The sequence below is a fragment of the Xiphias gladius genome, chromosome 4 (genome assembly GCF_016859285.1).
Source record: "Xiphias gladius isolate SHS-SW01 ecotype Sanya breed wild chromosome 4, ASM1685928v1, whole genome shotgun sequence".
Lineage (NCBI taxonomy): Eukaryota > Metazoa > Chordata > Actinopteri > Istiophoriformes > Xiphiidae > Xiphias > Xiphias gladius.
The window spans coordinates 2,273,737-2,296,994 of record NC_053403.1 but is presented as its reverse complement, the minus strand read 5'-3'; the positions used below and the strand labels follow the sequence as shown (position 1 = coordinate 2,296,994).

Below are 23,258 nucleotides of genomic sequence, written 5' to 3'. Positions count from 1 at the left end.
TTTCCCTGGTTATGGCCCCTTAGATCCAGCGAAGGTAAATCTCAAGGTTACTTCATACAAAGATATTTCAGGCAAGAGTTCTTCCAACTTTGTGTCAACAGTTTTTGTTTGTCCCTTTCCCGTTTCAACATGACAGTGCCCCTATGCCCAAAGCCAGCTCCATAAAGAAATGGTTTTCTCAGTTTGGTGTGGAAGAATTTGACTGGTCTGCACAGATCCGTGACCTTAACCCCATCCAACACCTTTGGGTGATGGTGACTGTGAGCCAGGCCTTATCGTCCAACATCGGTGCTGGACCTCACTAATGCTCTTGTGTCTGAATGGGAGCAAATCCTTGCAGCCAGGTTCCAAAATCTGAGGGAAAGACCAAAACCAGAGGAGGAAAGCTGCTACACCAGACATTAATGAACATTAATGCACATACTTTTGGCCACGTAGTGTAAATTGTACATTATTGTCTTCTGTTTTTCAAAGTGTAGCATAGTTTCTGAATGACTACCTTCCAGGCCCATATTAAATGGGGAAAAAACACCGGTATGGTCTTCTAAATGGTACAATGTGCCAAAAATACACTACAAAATCACTTAATTCTCTATCTCATGTCAAATGATTAGAAATAATGCAATGTTCCACTTTGTGTTGAGATCTTGATTCATGCTTCAGGTGCGTATTTTCCAGTGCAGACCACCTCTCTGTACATTAAATCACCCCTTAAATTTTCCTCTGTTGTATAATTACACATGTAGGTTGACACCACAGAGGCGTTCAGTTCCGTCCCTACAGCATCTGTTCGGTTTATATCATCGCAATGACTTCAGGCCATGAGCTAATCCTTCCCATTGCCCGGCATGTCTGAGGGCTCGGCTTTCTGTAGGCCTGGCCTGAGCCGTACCGCTAAAGTCCACTTCCTGCTCCGTGAGGCGCTCATCGTATCGCCACCTGGAAGCAGTGAGACGGCGCAAGCAGAAGCCGGCTCTTTCAAAGTCAATGAGGAAATGCCGAGCCCACAAATCGAGATGTGTGACTCTATGAGTCCAAGTGTCTGTTTCTTATGTTTAAGAGTGGTTGTGTCCTCGGTGCTGTGGTATACTCGTACATTGCGGGGGCACAAAGCTGTCATATCTTGGGTATTCACATCCTATTTGTGGAGAAAAAGCTGCTCTCCACAAGGTAAACACCCACGTTTTAATATCAACACTTACGTTTAGGGCAATGGTTGGGGTTAAGCATGTAGTGGGGAATGACTGTAAGTCAGTTTGAGTGTGCCTGCATGTGTGTGTATTAGCTAGCATGCGTAAACGTGCGTCTCTGTACGTGTGCAAAAGCTCGCGAGCGTACATCTGCGTTCGCAGATATACTGCATGTTGTATATACAGCACCGTGCATCTACATGTGTTCACATCTTGACATTCGAATCACGCTGCAGCCTCCTCTTCTTCCGTGCTCGTAATTTATATATTCAACAGTCAAGTGTTGTAATTCCCGTATGTTTCCCTCATTTGCTCTGCTTTCGATGTTTCCCATCACTGACAGGCAGGAATGTGTCAGGACCACTTTATGAAGGCGGAGCCCAGGTTTGGAGCGACATCCCGCCGTCGGCGCCACTGTTAAAGGGCTACACTTTGATTAGTACCCCTTGATGGCTCGCTAGTTTCAGCTAACAGAGCAAGCAGCTGGCGTAAGTGGACCAGAGCGGCTGACGAACCAAGATACAAGGGCAAAAAGCTAGATTAGTTAGCTAGATTTGTTTATTGCTTTAGTTAATCGATTAGTTAGTTTAGTTTTTTTACTATGATTTTTCGTTATAGCTAGTTTGGTTTAATGTTTTAGCTAATTAGTTCAGTTTATTCTTTTATTTCATCCGTTAATTAGTTGGCTGCCAGCTCACCATGCACAAAGCAAGGTCAACCGTAGCTGAGCTAAGCTACCAAGAACCAAAGAAGGGCTACGAATCTTTTATCTACCATCAGCTGAAAAAGCCCCACAGTTAGCAAAGCTACCACCTCCTCTCCGTCACCTTGGTTGTTACTTGATACAAAAGGAACATAGGCTTTCATTTAAAGTAATTACCGGTGTCTTGGCAGATGTCTATTTGAATGAATAAACCTCAAACTACTTCCCATGTTGAAAACATTTGAATGTAGCTTTACTTTACCTCTTTCTCCAGCTGGGGCTCAGTGGCGTTGATGGATTTGTACAGCAGCAGGTAGCCCGTGGCACCGTCCGCCTCGTCCCATCTCACCTTCATGGTGCTCTTGGTCTCATCATAAACAATCATGTTCTTCACTGCGGACAGCGGCACTGAGAGCACAGGGACACACAGTCAGAGCAAGGGAATCGGTTTCATATCTTTTAGTAGATTAGCATGATACCCAGGACTCAGAGAATGGACAGTCCTCTAGATTTCCTGTTTTAATAATAAAGTAATGTAATGTAACTCTACATTACATTACATCAATGTCTGAAGAAGCCTAAGAGCCACCGCTGGAGATTCTTTGGACTTTCGAACGTGCATGACAGGGAAAGTATTGCTGAAAGGAAACATTATTGCTGTGGCGCTAGGTCCCTGCATCCCAAATAATTGAATCTAAAAGTCTGACTAAAACCGAAACTAGAAAAAAATTTGTCTAAATTAGCTGGTTTCCACAGATGAATGATCTCAAACTCAGACAAACAGGACAAACGGCGTGTGCTCTTTCAGTACAGAGCTTAAACAGAAATACTTTAAATCTATAGACTCTACATTAGTAATACACCTAAGACCCAGTCGTGGTTCAAAAATAATGTTGGAGAGATGAGAGAAATCTGATTTCTCTAAATAATCAGATTTCTTTTGTGCGTGTAAATGTGGAGACAGCGAACAGGGATGGGAAAGAAAAAGAGCAAATGGGACGATTCCAGACACGATTCAAATCTTCAACACTCACTGAGACACCAAACCATTCCATATTTACCTTACTACATTTATATTACATGTATATATTTACATATACATATTCAACAGACCTTTACTGCGAAACAGGATGCACCGTTTTGAGCACCCATATACATGTAATTTCTGGCTTTATAAAAATGAGGTTTTGCACGGCAAGTCCTAACTCCATGCCAGATCATTAGAGGACATCCCCTCCACAGACTGTAAGATCGAGCCACGCAGGCATACGGCACGCTGCGTTTTCAGAAGGACGTCATGACCTAATTGAGTGTTAGTCTAAAAAATGACCACAGCGATCTGACGGCTGCTGGTGCCACCCAAGTCGGTGACAACAGAACAATCAGCTATTGTATAATGAATCTGTCGCACATTTAAGAACAAATAAAACAAACACTAAGGCACAAACAAGCAAATAAAAACCCTTAGAGCCATGCGCTTAACACGTCGTTATATTCTATCAGTTTATATAAATATACGCCAGGACCACAGCCCTGATAAATAACTTGTTTACGGTTGTCTTTATGGCTCAACATGATTCCTACTTCATCCACCACAGTCTCACAACCACAATCACCCCATAGCGCTGCGTCATAGGACGCTGTTTGTGTTAAGCCATTTTTTCCGCCTCAGATCAGACGCTGAATATGCGTTACGTTGTATAAACAGAGATGCTGGAGCAGACTGATGGGTCATTGGGGGCGGGCGGCAAGTAAACAAGTTCCATCATGTGTGAAACAGGATAATGAGCAGGGAAATCACGTTGTTTATGTAACAAACCATATAGAAGAAACAAAACGCTTTCCCACAACAGTAAAAGATTGCAGAGCGGTGATGCTATCCGCCTTCAAAGCTCCTCTTCAATCACGTCTGTCGACTTAAAGGGCACCCAGTGTCTTGTGAAAAGGCCCAGACGAGCATGGAAACTGAGCGCTTCTCCCGTTTGGCAAAGAGGAAGACGTGTCTTTAGAAGGTTTAGTGGCGAGGGGAAACAGAGGGAGAGGAAGGTAAAGAGGTGAAGAGGAAACGGACTTACAGGTGGTCTCCGTGCCCGTCAGAGGCTCGCTGCTCTTCTCACTGACCACGGAGTAAACATTGACGACGTACTCGGTCAGAGGGTTCAGGCTGTCCAGCACTACGGTGGTCACCGTCCCGTCAACCACCACCTGAAACAGTGAGGCACTGGTTATCATTCTGTGGCCAGTCATTTTAAATTCTGACGAATCCTCACTTTATTCGTGACGTTTTGGGCCTCGGGCCTTTAACAAATGAAACTGGGAAAAGCTCACCAAGGTGGTGGCAGCAGAAGTGCTGCAACTGTTATTTCTAAGTCCAGTCAGTTTTATTTATGTAGCCCCATATCAGAAAAATTGCCTCAGGGGGTTTAACAATCTGTACAGCATACCACACCCTGCGTCCTTAGACCCTCGAAAAAACAAAAACAGGGAGAAACCTCGGGAAGAGCAACAAACGAGGGATCCCTTTCCCAGGACGGACAGATGTGCGATAGATGTCCGGTTTACAGTCCAGAGCGTTACTGATTAATCTGCCAATTTTGTTTTTTTTTAAGTACTCGAGTTATATTTTTAGCCTACAGGACGTCCGAAAATAGAGAAGAATGCTCGTCACAGTTTCAGATGACCCGAATTTAAACGTTCAAATCATATTCAACAGTCCAACACCCAAAGATAATCAGTCTACTACCTTGAACGCTACAAAAAAATACCAAATACAAACAAGTGAGATGCTGCAACCTGTGAGTGTTTGGATTTTTTGCTCAAAAAATGATCTTCCACAATAAATCAGTCCTCAAAATTGTCACAGATACATTTTCGGTTGGTCGGCTGATCGATTAATCAAGGATGAACCAAACTGGCTAGATTTACCTCAAAAACTCACATATTCCTTTTTATGGAAAGAGATGTCTTCGTGTCTAATTCTTTTAAGGGTTGTGAGGAGTTTTCACACAATACAACTGGACCAGAATCATAGCACACAGTAACAGTGACATTGTTTCTTTAAAGAGAAGTTGCTGCTGATTTTTTCAAATGTCACTTTTGAATGCTTGGAGAACCGCAAATGAAATTCCATCCACCTCCATCGTTAGCAGAAAAAACACAAAAACCTGGCTCCAGTAAGACCAAGACTATCTGCACGAATAGATCGGAGTAACGGGTATGCAGCTGGATATCCCAGCTCAGTGCGTTTCTGGTAACGCTGCTAGAGAGCAGATAGTTTTGAACAGTGACAAGCGCCGAAAGCTGATATGTGTCGGTCCTGATTCAAATCTTTCAAAAAAAAATGCCAATTTTAGACTGTATTTTATTAATTAAAGACATTTACCGCTACTTGTGTTCGGACAACGTCTGAGAACTTTCAGAATTTCTTTTCATACAATTTTAGAAGGGTTTTCCATAGAAATACATATTTCTCAAAGTAAGTTATCAGAAAAAATGCTGCTTTGGTTTCAAACACCAAAACTACAGAACGTTCATGATATGATATCCCTATCCCCTATAATATAATCTATTGTGCATACTTATGAGTGTGAAGTGCAATCAGGCAGGAGCCCAAGGCACCTACTCTTTGAAAAATATATCAGTATGTTTTGTGAGCTTAGCGCTGAAGAAGCCAGAGGGTGCCAAGTTCTTTTTTTTTTTTTTTTTTTTTCCTCAAAAAGCAGGAAATCCGCAGTCTGGAGAGATTTCTGTGCTGATTGTGTCACCAAACACTTCCTGCCATCAAAGAAGAGAAGGATCAAAGCCGGGCAGGTTGAGAAGAAAACGTTCCAATCGCTATTCGGGCGAGTGAGAACACACGCTCTCGTCACAACCTCAAGGCTGAGCCCTGGAGGGCTTATGATTCAGAAAACCGGTGATGAAATGTGACTCGCACTGAGGTGTCAAAGTGTTCAAGCCGGCTCGAGTCCGTCTGAGAGGACACATGGCACCTAACATAGTAAAGGGGACGACTGGAAACGAACTTCTTTTTTGTTTCTTGCTCGTCACAGGGGCTCTTCAAATGTAAAGAAAAAAAGATAATAAAAAATTCACCAAAACCTTCTGATTCAAGCTGATTTTCTTTTTTATGACTATAAGCTGGTTTTCTAAAGCAGAAAAGGACAGAGCGACATTTTTCTCAAGGGGTAAATCAAAGTTTTCTCCTACTCTGTCATCTCTGGCTGATGATTGTCCTTTCCAGACATCCGTTTGACTCTGCAATACAACATCGAAGTCGCATCAAATCATGAACACACGTAAAACAAGCAGTTCGTCAGCTCATCATTATGTTATTTTGACATCTGAAAAAGTTCAAAATTTGGCTGGAAATCGGTGAACTGATCTCTCTCTTGGTGATCAGTTCATCATATCTTCACTATTTCCATAGATGATTACAGTGTGTTGAGCCGAAGCTATCGTGCTGCATTCATGCACTGGTGGGAAAGTCCTCGTGTGTCCAGCTTGGCCGCTGAACGGTGTCACATTCCTGCGCTATCCTGCTGGTAAATCAAACCCGAAGGAGAAACGACAAACAAACAAGGAGAGGCTGCAGCCTCACGTGCTGGCGGAGTGTCCAGTCGAGTGACCTGCAGAAACGTCGCCCTCTTATCAAGCTATTTCTATCGGAAACTGATTGCGTTTGACTTGTTTCCAGTGGAAATCGAGTAGTTTCTTTATTTTCTAAAATCAAGTATAGTTTTACTTGATTCTCTCAAAGCGACCCGCCCTTTGTTGAATCGAGACACAGGCACTCGCCGCTAAGAGATTCTCACAACACGCTGATTTCTGTCGGAAACGCCGAAATATTCTTCCTATTTTTCGCTTGCTTTCAGAAAGTATATACATTTTAAGACAGAACTTTGTTGATGAGAAGATTTTTTTGCAGCGTGCTTTGTGAAGTCTGCTCCAGGAAGCTAGATAACAGAGTTATCCTGACAGGTTCGTTGAGTAAATAACAAAACATCAATCCAGATTCCTGATTTAAAGGCCCATACCTGCAGGTTGCATGTTTCATTCCCAGCTATTTCCAAAAGCATGCATGTATTTTAGCTTTTTTCCTTAAAATGTTGTGCTTCACTGTCTAAAACGCCAGTCTGGATTGGATTTATAGGTCACAGTAGTTATAATTTCTCTCATAAAACAGTCTTTTGTTCTGGGACATACATTCCTTTGGTGTAGGATCATGTAAGACTGGTTAGCAAGACAGATGTCCAATGCATAAATGTTGTCAGCTGTGCACTTCAGTGCATGAATTCGCCACCAGCAAGAAACCGAAAATCACTCTGTGCTTTAAACTGTGTTTTAAACTAAATCTCGTAAATTAAGCAACTCCAACGTTTCAGTGTGACGCATCGGGTACGTTTCAAGTCTCTGCAAGCTGATTCGCTGAGTCGTGGTTTTCAGTAAAGCGAGGTGTGGACTCGGGTCACTTGAGTCATGAATCTGATTGACTTTGAGTTTAACACCAATGACTCCTGACTTCGCTTAGACTTTAGCCTTTTGCTCTGGAATGACCTGATATCCTAACACAGTCCAAATAACCAAGTCCACATAAAGAGGTGCAGACCAGCAGACAGGCAACAGATGATAACCTCAGATGGATGGTTTTTGCCTTTGAATGTTGAAATGAATAAATACAGATGTTTGTAGCTAAGGCCTGAGACCTACATGTGACTTGCGAAACCATGACTTTTATTTACACTTGTAGCATTTACTAGGCTGAAACCCGCAAAATCAGCAGTGTAATCCTTCAAAGGGATGCTCGCGTTTACTGAAAGCTATCCAGACAACTCCCTAAACTTTGACTTACAATGACGCAGAAACGCCCACGGCGTTGCATGACTTTCTACTTCCCCCTTATCCGTGAATATTCCGCGGTGCACTGTGATACGTGTTTCATTCCTTGGCAGCGTTGCTTGGCCTTGACCCTGACCTTTCTTGGTACTGGTTGCTTGTAATCTAAGATTTCACTCCGCTGTTGCCCTGGATGTAAACCGCTGTAGATAAGACCTGCACTAAATACCCAGCGTGTAAATATCATATGTCTCGTGGTCTTTTGTTCATACATGCTTTGCAGACTAATGTAAACAGATGAAAGAGGAAAGAGGGGCAGTGCTTCGAGGGGTCTCGGCCCAGTGTGAGGTCTACAACGTTAAACTAGGTGGATCTAGTGGAAACTTGATTTCAGATGAGCCAGATTTTAATCACACAGGCTCCATCCGGCGAGGGCCAATAAAAGCACCAAGGATGGAAAAGACCCAGTGCTCTGTTTTTAAAGACGGGACTGACAGGAGGTTAAGTGTAAACTAAATGCAGGTTCACCAAAGTAACTGGGATCCAGATTTCAGTTCCTGAGGGCCAAGCAAACAGGCCTTTGAATAAAAGCCAGACCTGGGTATGTGGAAACGCTTCCAAGAGTCGGTTTCTAACCTGCCTTGTGCGGTTTTCCCGTATAGGATGACAAATGCCAGAATATTCAAGAACGGGGGGGACTGAAGTGTCGATCAGCCTGTTTTTGTGTGACTGACAACCTGTCATTATCTGACTGGTACGGTTCAGATGTGAACAAAGCGAGGGATTTATCTGTTACAGTTTAGGCCAGGTCTAATTTGAGCCAAAGGGAGTCAATAAACAAACAAGATGCTGTTTGATATTCAGGATCTTATCCAGCACTAACAGATGACAGACATAAAGTTTCTGAACCAGAAAGCAAAGTGGGCAGATTTTTCTAATGAAGTTCCATGAAACCGACCCATTATCTGAGAGTCTTTTGACCGTTTATACCCGGAACAATCAATCACAGAGCCGGGTCTTTATATCGAAACCAGGCCGGAGATGTGAGGGGGAAAACAAAGTTCCCTCTGCTCCCTTGTCTTAATCAAAAAGCTGTACATTGTGTTCGAATTGTGCAAAACTCTGCAGCCAGGTTAGACATTGTAGCACCTTTAAAATAATTGTATCATGGATTCTTTCAAATGTATCTCTCTATTGATCTCTGTAAATAATGTTTAATTAGTTGGATTGTTTTTCATTCCTTTTTGTTGGATTCTAAACTGTATTTCATAAATCAACTTGTCTTGCCTTGTTTGACTGTTGAAGACATATGACTAGTTATCTAATGACTGGTAGCTACAGTTTCTGTTGTTTTTTTTCGTCGCTTTTATCACCTGATTTTCTGTGTTATCGCTTTACGTACTTTGTAAACAGAATGATTTTTATTATTTGTAGTGGTAGTAGTCATTGTCTTTTAAAGGATAAGGCTGCTGTTATTCTACATCTTTTGTTATTGTCAGCAAATAACAAGATAAGACTAAAACCAACAATGTGTTAGTTTGTGTCTGCTGCTCTCAGCTCCAGGTCAATTAGTTTCGTTTCAGAAAAAGGTTCAGTAATTTCCCAAAAGTGCTGCTCACTGTATTTTTTTAATCAAACAAACAGGGGGAAAGAGTTCATTTGTCGGGGACTATTTTCAGCGGCGGATCAATCCGCATTCGGTGCTCTAGCGAGCATTTGGGGCAGCGGGACAGTGTGTGTGTGTGGGACTGAGTCAAAATAAACTTGTTCAACTTGTTCCTTGTTCATGGTGATGAAGGAACATGTCACCCATCTGCTTTGGTAGTTTCTGGATAACAGTGGAGCTCTGTAGCACAGAGGAATATGATATATCAGGGTTTGGATACACAAACAGTATTTGTTAATAGGATACATTCTTTGTTAGTTTTGGGATTTGTTCACGATAAGAAAAATGTCGATTATTTCCAGATCTACCCGTAACCACAACTACTATGCTGCGTCTTTGAGCAACTGGGAGAAGTCCGGCATCCGAGTCTTTCAGGTCGCCCGTTGAACACCGTTACGATCACACGGGGGAGAGGCTTTATCTCACCTCCTCGGTGGGTCCTCCGGCCTCAGGCACGTAAGTGACGCGATACTTGTCCACGGGGGCGGCGGGTTTGGTCCAGGTGGCACGGAAGGAGTGGTGGGTCACATCTGAGGTCATCAGGTCGGTGGGTGCCTCCAATATAATCTCTGAAAGGGAACAAACAGGAGCCGGAATACGATCCGACATGTCAAGTATTTCGCACTGTGAACCCTGCCACCACAAATCTGCCCTCACGGCGTTCGCTCCGCTGACAAAGAAGCCGTTGGCCCACGAAAAAAATGTTTTTCTCCGGCTGTTCTGTAAATCATTTTTGTGTTTCCTCCTAAAACTGATTTACACACAAGAAGTACTTTCAAAAAAAGTTTCAGACGCTTGGATCCAGCTTCCTCTGATGTTCCAAAATAATCGAAATTGTCGGGCAGAATCGAGTAGAAATTTATCTACAAGTTTATCTCATCGACAGCCAAGGCAGGCCGATCTTCTATTTTCTGTTTTTAAGAGTAGAATTGATTTGGGAAGAACAGAACACGTCATTCTCATCTGGGGATTACAATGACTGAATAATTGCTACTCTCTTCTTTTCAACAATATTAGTTTTGTCATCCAAACAGACTAAAAGCAGCTGCACCGAGGAAGTGTACTTTTGCTTATGCGTCTTTACTTGGACAAAAGCTTATGTCGTCATTCATAAGCAGAGACACTTTTCACGCCCTCGAGCATCTGTAAAACTGCCTGAAAGCCTGTAGTAAAATTTAAAAAAATATATGGTTGTCAGTCTCGAACTGTGCTTATGTAAATTCCGGAAAAAAGTAGAACTTTGTGCAGCTACACAGTCTCCATCTGATCTCAAACACCAGTAATTACTTAAAGGTGTAAACCTGACTCAGCAGTATTTACAGAGTAAAGCTGCGAGTACAGCTGCAAGCAGCAGCAGCAGCAGCAGCAGCAGCCACGCCGCAGTGGAGCGTTCGAACCTTAACAAATGTCTTCAAACTTCATCGTAAGAGGGTAAAATCTGAAACAATTCCTCCTCACGATAATATGTTTGTGTTTTTTTTTTTTTTTCGCATTTGGGAAAAGAAGTCTGCATTCACTTCAGATGAAGATGGAGCATTCTGCCAAGTTTGGTGCATTTTTTGAACATTTAGATTTTTTTTTTTTCTTTTTCTTTTTTTTCCCTAAAAATTGGAAAATAAGTAGGATGAAGGAAAATAAAAAACAAAACATTTTTTTTTTTTGTTTTTTTTTTTTAATTTTTTTTATTTTTAATTTAAACTTATTTGAACCTTAACAAATGTCTTCAAACTTCGCCGTAGAGTAAAAAAAAAAAACAATTTCCTCTCCTCCGACGATAAGGGTTCTGGCTTTTTTCGCGCGCGGCATTGGGAAAAAAGTTCTCATTCACAGATGAAGATGATGATGAAGCATTGCATTTTGTTTGGTGCATTTTCATCCATGATGATTTTTCTTTTTTTCTTTTTTTTTTTTTTAAAAAAAAAAATTAAAAACACACATAGGTATAGATAAGTAGATGAACAAAAATAAACGAAGGATCATTTTTTCTATTTAATTTGTCTTTGAATGTTTTTTAACAAAACTAATTTGCCCATAAAAGTCTATAACAGAATCAGGACAAAATGTTTTCAAAATTGGCCCAAAATGTCAAATTTCAAGCTAAATGGCTTGAATTTTGCCACAGGTCATCTTTGTTTTGCTAGACTAGGCCCTCCTCTGCTTAAACATATTTTGTTGTATATTATAACAGACTAAAAGACAATATTTCCCAGCTGTAAGACAACTTGTTGTGAAAGTGTAAGAATCCCAAATCTGGCCACTTCTTGCAGCCTTCTGAGACCCCGTGTTTCTTGAAGCTGATTCTGCTGATAGCAACTCTTTCACCTCCTTTCTCACCTGGACCCTTGACGCTGTTACACAGGTTGATGGTGAGGTCGTCAACAATGTCCAGCAGGAACTGGAAGTCGTTGACGTTGTACATGTGAATGTCGTCGGGGTCGGAGGCGATGGACCTCAGCTCGTTCTCATCGGCATTCTTCACACCTGAGAGGAAAATGTGCCAAATTTGGCTGGTAAGGTGCTAAAATTGTTTCAGTTGCTGAAATTAAAACTAATCTTCCCCCGTATTACAAATTGTGATATTCCGTGATTCACTGCTGACCATTTTCCAAAGGTCACATTCAGATTTCAAACTTATTAACTTATGTCCTAGCAGCCATTAGTTTCAATTAATTTCAGTACGCTTTGAAATTCAACTTCCAGAAACTTGTCTGATTTAATTTTCAGAACATTTACGACTGCCTATAGGTAGGAAATAAATCTAAAGCCTTGGGGGTGAATCCTGGAAAAAGGAACGGTGTTGTCTTTTAACAGTTGTTGTAGCTAAGAAATAAGCATTTTTAATTCCTGCTATTACCACCTAATTCTTCTGGAGTAAATTAGCACAGTTTTTCATCTTCACGGCACATGACCAGCAATCTGAGCTTTTCTGAGAGCCTGAGATTCCCTGCTATCCCAGCTGACAAAAGTCACCCACCGATAGCGTAGAGCTCGATGCCGCTGTCTCTCAGGTTCTGCGAGTTCAAGACAACTTCGTCCTGGGACTTTCCGTCAGTGATCAGGACGCCGATTCTGCGGGAACCGGCTCGCATCCCCACGTTGAGTTTGAAGTTGTTCTGGAGGATGTAGTTCAGAGCCATTCCTGTATGACAGAAACAGAGACGTTTTTACAAAGAATTCAGCCAGTGAACTCTGTGCAGGTGAAAAGTTACAGGTAGATTTTGTTAGTTTCAATCACGTAAAATATCTCAGCTTTTCTGTTATTTTCCAGAACGAATCCATCCTACCTGGGGCTATATGCAGACACTGACAATTATTTTTGTGCATTACGTTATTTGCAACAGAATCTTCAAATCACAATCTCTACTTTCTTGTTGCACTTTTTGAGTTTCAGTCTTTGGCTAATGGACCCAGATATAAACATATAGATTCGGATCCCTAACTGGGGCCTAGATCGGCTCTAACCCAGTGTGCAGTGGCCAAAGTAATGTCACCTGTCATGGTGTTTCCTCCCTTGTACGGCAGGTTGGACACAGCCTCCAGCAGGGACGCCCTGGTCTTGTGGGCGTTCAGATGCCACTCCGTCTTTGGGTCTCCGCTGTACTGAGCCAGACCTGCAGAAAACGCACGGCGAATCGTAAAAAACTACCCCGGCCTTCATTTTTCACACTGGCAATAAATTGCAGTGTTTAATGGAAAACTCTCTAGTACAGTAGTATCACGGTAATGAAAATATGCAACCAGTAATATGCCAGTAAACGAAGCAGGCAGCAGCAGTCAACAGTAATTTAGAAAAAAAAATTAGAATAGAGAGAACAGTAGTAGAAATGCCATTCGTAGCAGTTTATTAGCAGTACTCAGAGGAGTGATAGTAGTAATTATAACAGCGGAGGCAGTATTACGGTAGCAGCGGCTGTAAACACAAGTCATAGCGGTAACAGTAGCAGAATAAGTAGTTGTATAGGTTGTATTGGTAGAACAGTGGTGCCAGCGGTAGCAATGGTATTCATAGCAGCGTTAAAAGTAGTATTTAAAATTATGATAGTAGTAGTTAGAGTAGTGGGGACAGTAGTGGTAGTAGTTCTAGAGGTAGCTGTAAAAACACTGGCAGTAACAGAAGTATGATCACAGTTTTGAAGTACTATTAAATGACCACCACTTTACTCAGCTACATTTCAGAAGTAAATACTGTACTTTCTACTCCGCCACCGTGGTTTTATTTGAAGGCTGTAAGTAGCAGTTTCTTTGCAGATCAAGATCATAAAAAACGATTAATTGCTGAAGTTTAAACAACACAACTTCGATCTAATGTAGGAAGACAAGCTACATTATTAAAATACTGCTAACAGATTAATTATTCTTACAACTTTTGACAGAAAATATTCTTCTTTTCAAACTGTACATTTTACTGCCATGACATCTTTACTTTGTCTAGCTTAAAATTTTAATTTAATACTGGAAATTCACTTGTAATGGAGTATTTTTACACTGTGCTGTGAGGGTTTGGAGTACTTTTGTCACCACTCTTGATAGTAGATTAATAGTGACAGAGGCGGCGGTCAGGGAAGTAGTAATAGTATTTAAAACAGTACCGGTAGCATTAGTATTATTAACTGAGCTGAATTGTTGGTTAAAATAATAGTAGTGTTAGTACAGGTGGTAATCACAGCAGTGTTAGAAAGGGGAGTGACGGCCGGTGTTAGCCGTAAAAATATTACCAATCTGGACCCTTTCAGGGCTGATGTCGAAGACGCTGACCATGCGAGAGATGAAGTTGCGGATGGTTTTGAAGTTGATGCGGCCGATGCTCCACGAGCCATCAACCAGCAGCACTAAGTCGGCCTGCGCTGTGGTCTTACACTGAGTGTCTGCAGGGAGACAGCGAAGGGGGAGGGGGAAGTGAGAGAGACTCCTGGTACACCACAGACACCCACCACCAAGTGTCCACTCCAGTTTTATATGAGCCGTTAAATATGACTGTGTGTGTGTGTGTGTGTGCGAAAAGAGTGAAAAAGCGAGAGGAAGTTTTGTGGGATACATCAGGGAAGAGAGAGAAAGTGAGGAGCAGGAGTACATCACAAAACTCTCACAATCAACCAAAACAAAAATGTTTATACAGCAGAATGTTTTACAAAGCATTATGTAACACAGATAATTCACACTCGTAAAACATTGTGTAACAGCTGTCATTTTTCTGGATTAACTGCTCTCTCTTCAGGGCCTTTTTTTCTCTCTCTCATCCAGCGCAGTGAATCATTTGGGTTTTTATATCCAGCGGCGAATGAGCCCCGTGGTCTTTTTCTGAATGACACTGAAGCTGTCCCCTCCAACGGCAGGAGTCAGCTTCTCTGACAGTGTGATATACGAGGCCTCCCGTTCGCCAAAGTTACTGCGCATTCCTGCTCCAGGCACCTGTAGGGGTGAAAAAATGGCCGCTCGTCCTCTTTGCTAGGAAGACACGCTCCACAGACACTGAGCGATTCAAATCTGGGACCCTGTGTGTGCGCAATTGAAAACAGGTTAGGTGACAGTCGATTCAATTTTTCAGCTCTTTTTCAGCAGGGCCGCAGAAACAGATGCGCGACGCTAGGAGGAACTGAGACGGATGCATGGACACAGTCTGCTTGAGTTATACCACCGCCGGTAAACAACATGCTCATGTGTCCCTCCAACACTCATTAATAAAAACAGATGTCATAAACAGAGGCACCCTTAAGGGGCATCTAATATTCTGCAGACGACTGCTGGATCCACTGTCGCTCGGTAAGAGTCTGATCAAATAAATATCCAGCTCAGTCTGACTGTGGAATATAAATCATTGGTGTCCTACAAAAACCTGCAACAATTCTGAATTTTTGTTGTTTTTGCGTTCAGGCCAGCAGCTGACGATGCTTTAAAACCCTTAAATGAAATGGCCTTTTACTCCAAAATCAAAAACTTACTATTTGAGAAGATCTGGTGTGTTCACTGACAGAGGGTGAAGCAAATACAATGTCAACCTGAGGTTAGATTTTTGTTTTTATAAAATGGGATTTATGTCATTTTGGAGGGGACCCATCTCAAGTTTTTTGATGGCTGCAGATGTAGGTGACTTAGTTGGCCTTATGGGTATCGTCAACTTGTTGATAATCCTTTTGAAACTCCAAACCTAATGACCTTTGACCGCAGTCGAACACAAGAGGGACGTCTATGACATTTTGAGCAAAACTGGGTTTAAATAACGTTGGAAAGTTAAGCGACAAAGTTCATTCTTGACCTTGAAAATGGTAGTTTGACTGAACGAAACCAACTTAAGAGCCACTTTCTATCTTTCTCCGGGTCTTTCAGCTGTTACGCATGATGACCAGCCATTTTAATCCACTTTGGACAAGATGCCCTTAGAGTGCTATGGAAGGAGTCATTGAGCTCACTTGTCATACTCTATCCGCCGATCAGGAGAGTTTGATTCGGTCGAAAGCGCTGGGTAAAAAGTAGCAGGTGGTTCTTGAGTCAGGACTGTATTGTTAAATGTTGAAAAGCTTTTAATGAGCTCTTGCTGCATATTAGAAAAATCCTTTGTAATCATAATAACCGTCTAGAGAGAAAATGATGCAAATAGGTTTGGAGTGAGAAGAGTGTTAGTGCCCCAGAAAATGTGGAGCAGATTTTATGTTCTTTATAACTTTTTGAAAATGGCATCCCTTGTGGAACTAAACCCTTGCTATGTAAATGTACTCTTAGCTATTACAGATGTTTCCATTTTTGGTTTAAATTCATGTTTGACAATGCCCAAGGTCGCTGTTTTACTTTGGAGCAATGTGTCTGCTGTTACTGATGGCACTTTTACTGGAACCTCCATACATCCAGTGAGGTAAACTTTAATCCTTTTGACCACTAAATCCAGTCTAAAAGCTTATACATTTAAAAACGATGGTCACCATTCTAGTATTATGCCCAATTTCAAAATTTGCAATGACTTCTACAAAACACAGCCATATTACCGATATTGTCAAGTGATTCAAGAAAATGTTGCTGGAAACATGTAAAAGTTTCTCACTTCCGTGAAAAGTTTTTCACACTTTGTTTAAAGAAGAAAATTTAAAAACGTATAAAACATTTAATGATCTGTAAAAAATCAAGTTTCTGCAGTGTATGGAGGACGCCTCAAAGCAGCTCTGCCAGACCATATGGACCTGTCAGAAAGTCTGGATTAAAGCCTCCAATAAGCAGCCTGCCATGTGAGAGCTGCGGTTTAATATATGACGATCTCTAAGTGGAACCTCAGTGGAACATCCTGGCCTGTTCCCTGCTCTGTGGGCAGTCGGTCAGCGTGTCTGCTCCCCATTAGAGCAGGAATTTCTGCCCAGGGTCAGCGCTTCCTCTGCGTCTTTTAGAGAAGCATAACATTTTCCTAGCTGCATACGTCCCGGCAGTGGCTAACGTTCTAGATCATAAAAAAAATGTTCTAATTGCAAGCAGAGCCCTCTCTGAGGCACTGGATAACATAAAAATAGAAATATCTACCTTCGTGTGACAAAAAAGATTTTGCAACAGATACTGAATCTCCAAGATGAGTTACTACAGAGTAACTCATGAAGATATATGTTTGTGGCAACACCATTATAGGTCAGCACATCGTGGGGTGGCTGCTCACACACTCGCAAATATGTAACATGTGAAGTGGTCAGGGAAGACGTCCAACTGGGCAATTGATAAATGTGAGTGTCAACACTTCAGGACATGTCTGTTAAATAGCATCTCATTTTGCTCCAGATCATACTCCATATGAGATATGGGGGAGGTGAGGAATCGTGAGCCAAGCAGCTCAAAATAATTTGTACTAATCATAATCATCTGCAACAAATTTCGGTCAGCAATTTTCAAAGCAATGATATTAATTCCCTTTGACAACAAATAATTCAATATTCTGGCACTAATCTGGACGGCAGTTCGACTTCAGACCATTCTTGTTCTGAAGTGACTTGGATCAGAGAGCCTGTGGCCCTCAGACCTGCTCTTTAGGGCTGCTGGCCGAGTGTGAGGTGCAGTGTGGTCAAGTTATCAGCTTTTACCAGAGGGGCCAAAAGAAGGAGGGTCAGGAGCGTCAGAGAGGGTCGTCTTCTCCTCTCCTGCCAGAGGAAAACTCTCCCCTCCATCAAACATCCCAAACACAGCCACTGAGTACTTTGTTCCTGCCCTGAGGGAAAAAAAGAAATTACATAAACCTATTTCAATCCTTCACAATCTTTTGGTTATCAAAATTATTAAGTTATAAAATTAAGTTAATAAATTAAGGTTATCTGTAAAAAGTTTTTGCTAGGGTGTTGTAAAATGTTTGATAGGGCATTGCTTGGTGGTTGGTATGTTGGTGATAGATACTCTCTAGGGTGTTCAGGTACTGTAGGTTGTTAGGTTGTCAATAGGTTGCTGCTAGGTGTTGGCAGGGCATGGCTAGGTGTCTACTAAAGTCTTTGGGGTGGTTGCTATGGGTTTTCCAGGTGACTACTATGTGTATTCTATTATTTTTTCAGGTGTTTGTTAGGGCTTTACTAGATGTTCGCTAGGGTGGCATAAGCACTGACGACGGCACTACTACTGCAGATGGTTGCTACGGTGATGATAAATTAAAGAAACGCTGGCAAGCTCTGTTGGCTCAGGTGACTTAAGAACATTTAAGAACTTTCCTTGCTGCTTGTCTTCTTCTTCACCCTATGATATTTACTGGTTCCCTTTATGGTGAACTCTGTAATTAATGCATTTAATTCCTCAGAATATGTATAATATGCCTAATATCTAGGCATTAGGAAAGCTTACCTGAGTTCCTCTAGAACGACTGTGTTATCATAGGGACCGACAAGCATCTCCCCCAAGTCAATATCATTCCCAGTGGGATGAAAGGTCACTTTGTAGCCCCTAACATCCCCGGGTGCTGGATCCCAGGAGACTCTGAAACTGGTCTTTGTGGGCTCTGAGGTCTGGAGGTTCCTGGGACCCTTGAAGGGTGACACTGAAATAGAAGAACCCGGCCGGAACTTCAGGACAAACTTGCGCAAAAGAAAATTAAACAAAAATTCCATCTTTTGGCAAAGGTTTTAAAGATCAGCCACACCACATTCGAGCCAGTTTCTCATTAGTCCATAATACAATTCCTTGAACCCGATGTCATTGTTAAAAAGCCCAGTGTCATGCCGTGTGTTAGTAATGCTAGCGTGTGATTGAGCATGTGTTTAACTGTGATTTTAGTGTTCTGGTGAAAAGACACTGCTTCTCCGCAGTGCAGCAGCACCTGTAGTGTGAGAAAATATTAATCTTAACAAGTTTATTAAACTTGAGGTCACTCCTAAAATCTTATTTTTGGTGGAACAATGGAAAAAAAATCTGAAACTTGGATGACAGAATTCCATTTGTTTCCAATGCAGAATGACTTGTGTTAAGTTTTATCGTGCAAAAAAGTGACAAAATTGTCAAACAAGCCAATTTGTTTGGCTATACTGACATGTAATAGAACATCCAGGAAGCTAACTGAGACAGAGGTCAACACATCCTTATCTTGGTCTCATTAAAATTCAATATTAAGAATTGTATCCTACTTAAACCAGAGTCACATCAATACATAGATGTCCAGTGAGATGAGCCTCAGACAGCTGGATTACTGGATGTCTGTGGCATCAAGCGGCAGCTCCTTTCAAAATTAGAGAAATATACTTTCAATAATATTTGCATATTGACCTACCATTAAATATTTTCCCTTCAAAAAGGGGTATGTTTTAGATATATACAAATGCATACACTGTGGGAGCACGAAAGGGTCAAAGAAGTTTAAAGGCACTATATACTGACACTAATGTCCATAAACATTTTCCATTAAGTTGCATAAAAATGTGATTAATGAAAGCTTTTTCCGAAACCCAGTGAATCAGATTCTGTGACACTGAATGAAGGGTCTACAACGGAAAAACTGGCTCTACGGGAAGAACTAAACCCTTTTTCCCTAATTTGAGAAGAAGTGCTATGTGATCCCATTGACATCCGAAGTTGAGCTAAGCTAGGCTATTGTCACGATTCAGAACCATTTCCAACTACATGTAGAGAAAAAAAAGAAAATACCCGTGAGTTTGTCTGACTCTGGGTAAATAGGGCTTCTAGTTGCATCTAACATTTAAACATTTTTAATTTTATACCTAAATTTCATTATCCAGCTTTGCAGGCCATTCACGGGACACCCTGTGACTCTGAAGGGATCCATAAAAAGGTGAAATCACCTCAGCAGCAGATTTTTTATTTCATTCCACCAATGACAATGTTTTAAGACTGAGCTCGGGTTTAAATATCTTGGTTAAGATAACCATGTTTCTGGTGTGTACTGTCTCTCAGAGGGTTGAATTATGGACCAACGTACGTGTCGTTCCTACTCCTTGCCTTGCTTTTCCTTCCCCGCGCTTGTAGATCGGGTGAACAGTGATGTTGTAAGTGGTCATGGGCCGCAGGCGCTTCATGATGGTGAAATTGTCCGTCCCAGGGATTTTCAGGGCCACTTCTTTGCCTCCTCTACTTGGGACATACTTCAGCCGGTAGCTGACCACCTTGCCCGGTGCCGGCGTCCATGTGACTTTCATGGTTCGCTCGGTCTCGTCCGAGACAGTTAATGTTTTACCAGCAGCAGAGGCTGAAAACAAAGAACATAACAGGATTCAGATAATTTAGTGTCCACATAAGAAACGTGTGCAGTAACCTAAGATTCCCAACATAAGCCTTCAATTTAAGGTGTTTGAACAAACTTTTTTTCTTGTTTTTTAAAGAAAATCATTGGGTTATTTCAACTTAGCCAACCAACGTGACAACCAGGTCTGCAAATAACATGTTGTTTTCATTTTTGATTAATCCTTTTATTTTATTTTTTTGATTAATCGATAAATTTGATCTCTAAAACATCAAAAACAGTTTCCTAGAGTTGAAGGTGACATCATCAAATTTTTTTGTTTTGTCCTACCAACAGTCACAAAACTCAAAGATCATCAGTTTTCTGTAAGACAAAGAAAATCAGCAAATTCTCCAATTTGAGAATCTAAACTCCATCACATATCTGGCATTGTTGCTTAAAAATCGACCTATAGGATTAATGGATTATCAAAATAGCTGCTGATTAATTTTCTATCGACTGATTAATCAACTAATTGTTGCAGGTCAAGTGCTATAACAAACCGACAGAACCGTTGGCTAGTTTTTCAAAAATAAAACCCAAGTGGTATGGAACCACGGCTTTCCTTTAAAGCTAACATTCCTATAGTCAGAATAGGGACAAATTTATTCTTGGCGACGAAAAGAATAGAATTTAGAAAAAAATGGAAAACATTTCAAGGCTTTTAAAAACATATTTAGACCTAAGAGGAACCCAATCAAAACGACCCAGTTGAGGTTAAAAGGCTTCCATGTAGTGTTCATCATCAATTCATCATTTCCAGTGGTCTAAAAAAAAACTGCATCTTATCCACTATATTAGAGGTGGTTGCCACTTCCTGAATGATTATGGCTAAATATTAGTTTGTAATGATAAGTACACTGGAAAACTTAACATTGGCCAAAGCCAAAAAAGAGCATTTCAACATTGTTAAGGATTTTTACTTAGGTTGAGAAACAAATTTCTTAAATAAACAGCCGTTACCAAGCACAGTTGCTTCTTGTATAAAAGATAATAGATCCAACAAGTCTACTGGCACTCTGCAGTTAAGAAATGGACTTTTGTCAATAGTTTTTATAAAACTCAAAGTGCATCTCATCCTCTTAAACTTTCACTTGCTTTTTTGTTTTTAATCATACATACTTTTTCAGATTTTATGTTCCGTATGTGCAGTACTGTACTGTACACACTCACCAGTCTTCTTCTTGTGCCCACTTAATAGCCAGAATCATTTAGTTATTTTTCATTTAAACCCTAAAGAAAAATGTATCCGTCTCTCTCTATTTTCAGGCCAAGTGTGGTTTCCCTTTATCCTCCTTCAATAAGTGTTATGAATTCATAACTGCAGGCATGAATGTGGAGTAATACCATCGGATTCATGCCAGAACTAACTGGTTAAGAATTAGGCCCTTAGCCAGAGGTGATTAATTGGGGGGAAATCCTAAACTGCATTCTCCTTTTCCCCCGAAACAACCAAACCCCTGTAAAATGAAATTAACTTATTCTGATGATTCTGCAAGGATTAAAAACATTTTGCAAGGGAATAATATGTATATTTAATGATCCCAAGGAAAGTTTTTCGTACCACTTGATTTCACTTTGGAGAATTTTTATTGGTGGAAAGAAACATGGCATCCAACTTTTCAACGTGCTGATAGATCTGAACAAATATGCGAAGCAGGAAATGTAATAGTTCTCTTGGAAGGATGTACTGAGGAACAATATGTACTAATGTGTTAGTTCATCTACATGTTGCTTTGGTTTGTGAGGATCTGGACCATTTCATTTCCCATGTAAAGATACAGTATACAAAGCATGTCTTTCTCTGATGAAGTTCAAACTGGGGATCACAGTTCAAACCACAGTTTGAAAAGAATCTCAAATGAAAATCTTAATTTAAATTTGGACGATTTCCATAGACGAGAAAGAAGAAAGGGTTAGGGTTAGGGTTAAAGCTTCTGAAAGCTCCTGTAGAATGCAAACGGTATGTTTAATGCAAGCTCTGAAATCTGTTTTTTCTGACTAAATGACGTATTGAATCTACTTTGGCTTATATTCAGGTGGCACCTTTCCTTGCGATCAAAACATAGTATTTTCTGCCAAATGTGTAATGCTGACAATATGGTGAAAGTTTCCTAAATTTTCTGAGGGTTAAAGAAAAGGGTTGGACATTTGGGCCAGTTAGCTTTGATCTCTCAATACTGGCCCGCGTACAGAACCCGAACACTTTTCTGACACCAATTAAAACATGGACTAACTAACTTTTAGGCACCAAAACCTGGTAATCTTGTTTACTAATTCTTTGATCAGAAAGCTCCTGATTTAGACAGAGTTTTTGCCATTTTTACACTGCATCCTGTACTGCTGCCTTTGTTAGTACAATATTTAACATTTAATGCATTTGGCTTCTTTTGTTCAGTAAAATAAAGAGTTTTGTAGGAAAAACAGGTTTAAATATTCCTCAAAGTAAGGTGTCAAAAAATACTTTTAATATTTCCTATTATTTGTAACTGTGAGTGTCTATGGAGTAAGAAATGCAGTCTGCTGAAGCTGACTTTCTTACCATCAGTGGTTTCCTGTCCATTGAGTGGGTCGCTGTCCTTGTGACTGTAGGCGGCAACCACAGAAACTTGGTAGAGTGTCTCTGGAGTCAGACCTTCCAGCACCGTGCTGGTAACATCTCCCGGTACAGTTTTGTCCCCTGCTTCCTCGGAAAACAGCGACTTCCATTGAACACGGTACATCTTCACGTTCCCAGGCGCTGCCGTCCATGATGCCGCAAAGCTGGTGTCGGTCACATCGCTTGTGACCAGGTATTTAGGAGGGCCCACCTCTGAAGACAAGGAGCAAAGGTATGGATTAAACAAACCTGTATGGGCTTCTGTAGTGTATTTTGACGAAAAGTACAATACGCAAACACCTGTATACAAAAAGTGAAAAGCTATCTGTGATTCATTATTTATGTAGTTTAGATAAAATGGTTAGTGAAGCATTTGTCTTTAAATACAGATTATTTATTGAGGTACAATAAAGCTTTAAAATCCCCTGATTTCCTCCCAGATTACAACAGATGTTTTGAAACTCAACTGTGAGCGATTTTTATATTGTATAAAGTCATACTGGCTGGGGTGCTCACATGTTCTTTCAAGTATTTGTCGTTGCTTTTTTTTAAATTAACTTCCCTTTAAAACAAATGAACCCTTAGGATGTGTT

General features: G+C 41.0%; 1 protein-coding gene across 3 annotated transcripts in view; it reads right to left on the bottom strand.

Moving 5' to 3' along the window:
• col12a1b (collagen, type XII, alpha 1b) overlaps window positions 1–23,258 on the bottom strand; it is a 142,474-nt gene that overhangs the window by 88,867 nt on the left and 30,349 nt on the right. For all 3 annotated transcript variants that reach the window (XM_040124896.1, XM_040124898.1, XM_040124897.1), the window contains 11 exons: window positions 22,609–22,878; window positions 19,767–20,033; window positions 18,182–18,374; window positions 17,440–17,564; window positions 14,107–14,256; window positions 12,883–13,002; window positions 12,366–12,530; window positions 11,726–11,872; window positions 9,818–9,960; window positions 3,969–4,098; window positions 2,156–2,301 (listed from right to left, as the gene is read on the bottom strand). In XM_040124896.1, the coding sequence (XP_039980830.1) occupies window positions 2,156–2,301; window positions 3,969–4,098; window positions 9,818–9,960; window positions 11,726–11,872; window positions 12,366–12,530; window positions 12,883–13,002; window positions 14,107–14,256; window positions 17,440–17,564; window positions 18,182–18,374; window positions 19,767–20,033; window positions 22,609–22,878 (1,856 nt within the window). The remainder of the gene's footprint in view (window positions 1–2,155; window positions 2,302–3,968; window positions 4,099–9,817; window positions 9,961–11,725; window positions 11,873–12,365; window positions 12,531–12,882; window positions 13,003–14,106; window positions 14,257–17,439; window positions 17,565–18,181; window positions 18,375–19,766; window positions 20,034–22,608; window positions 22,879–23,258) is intronic.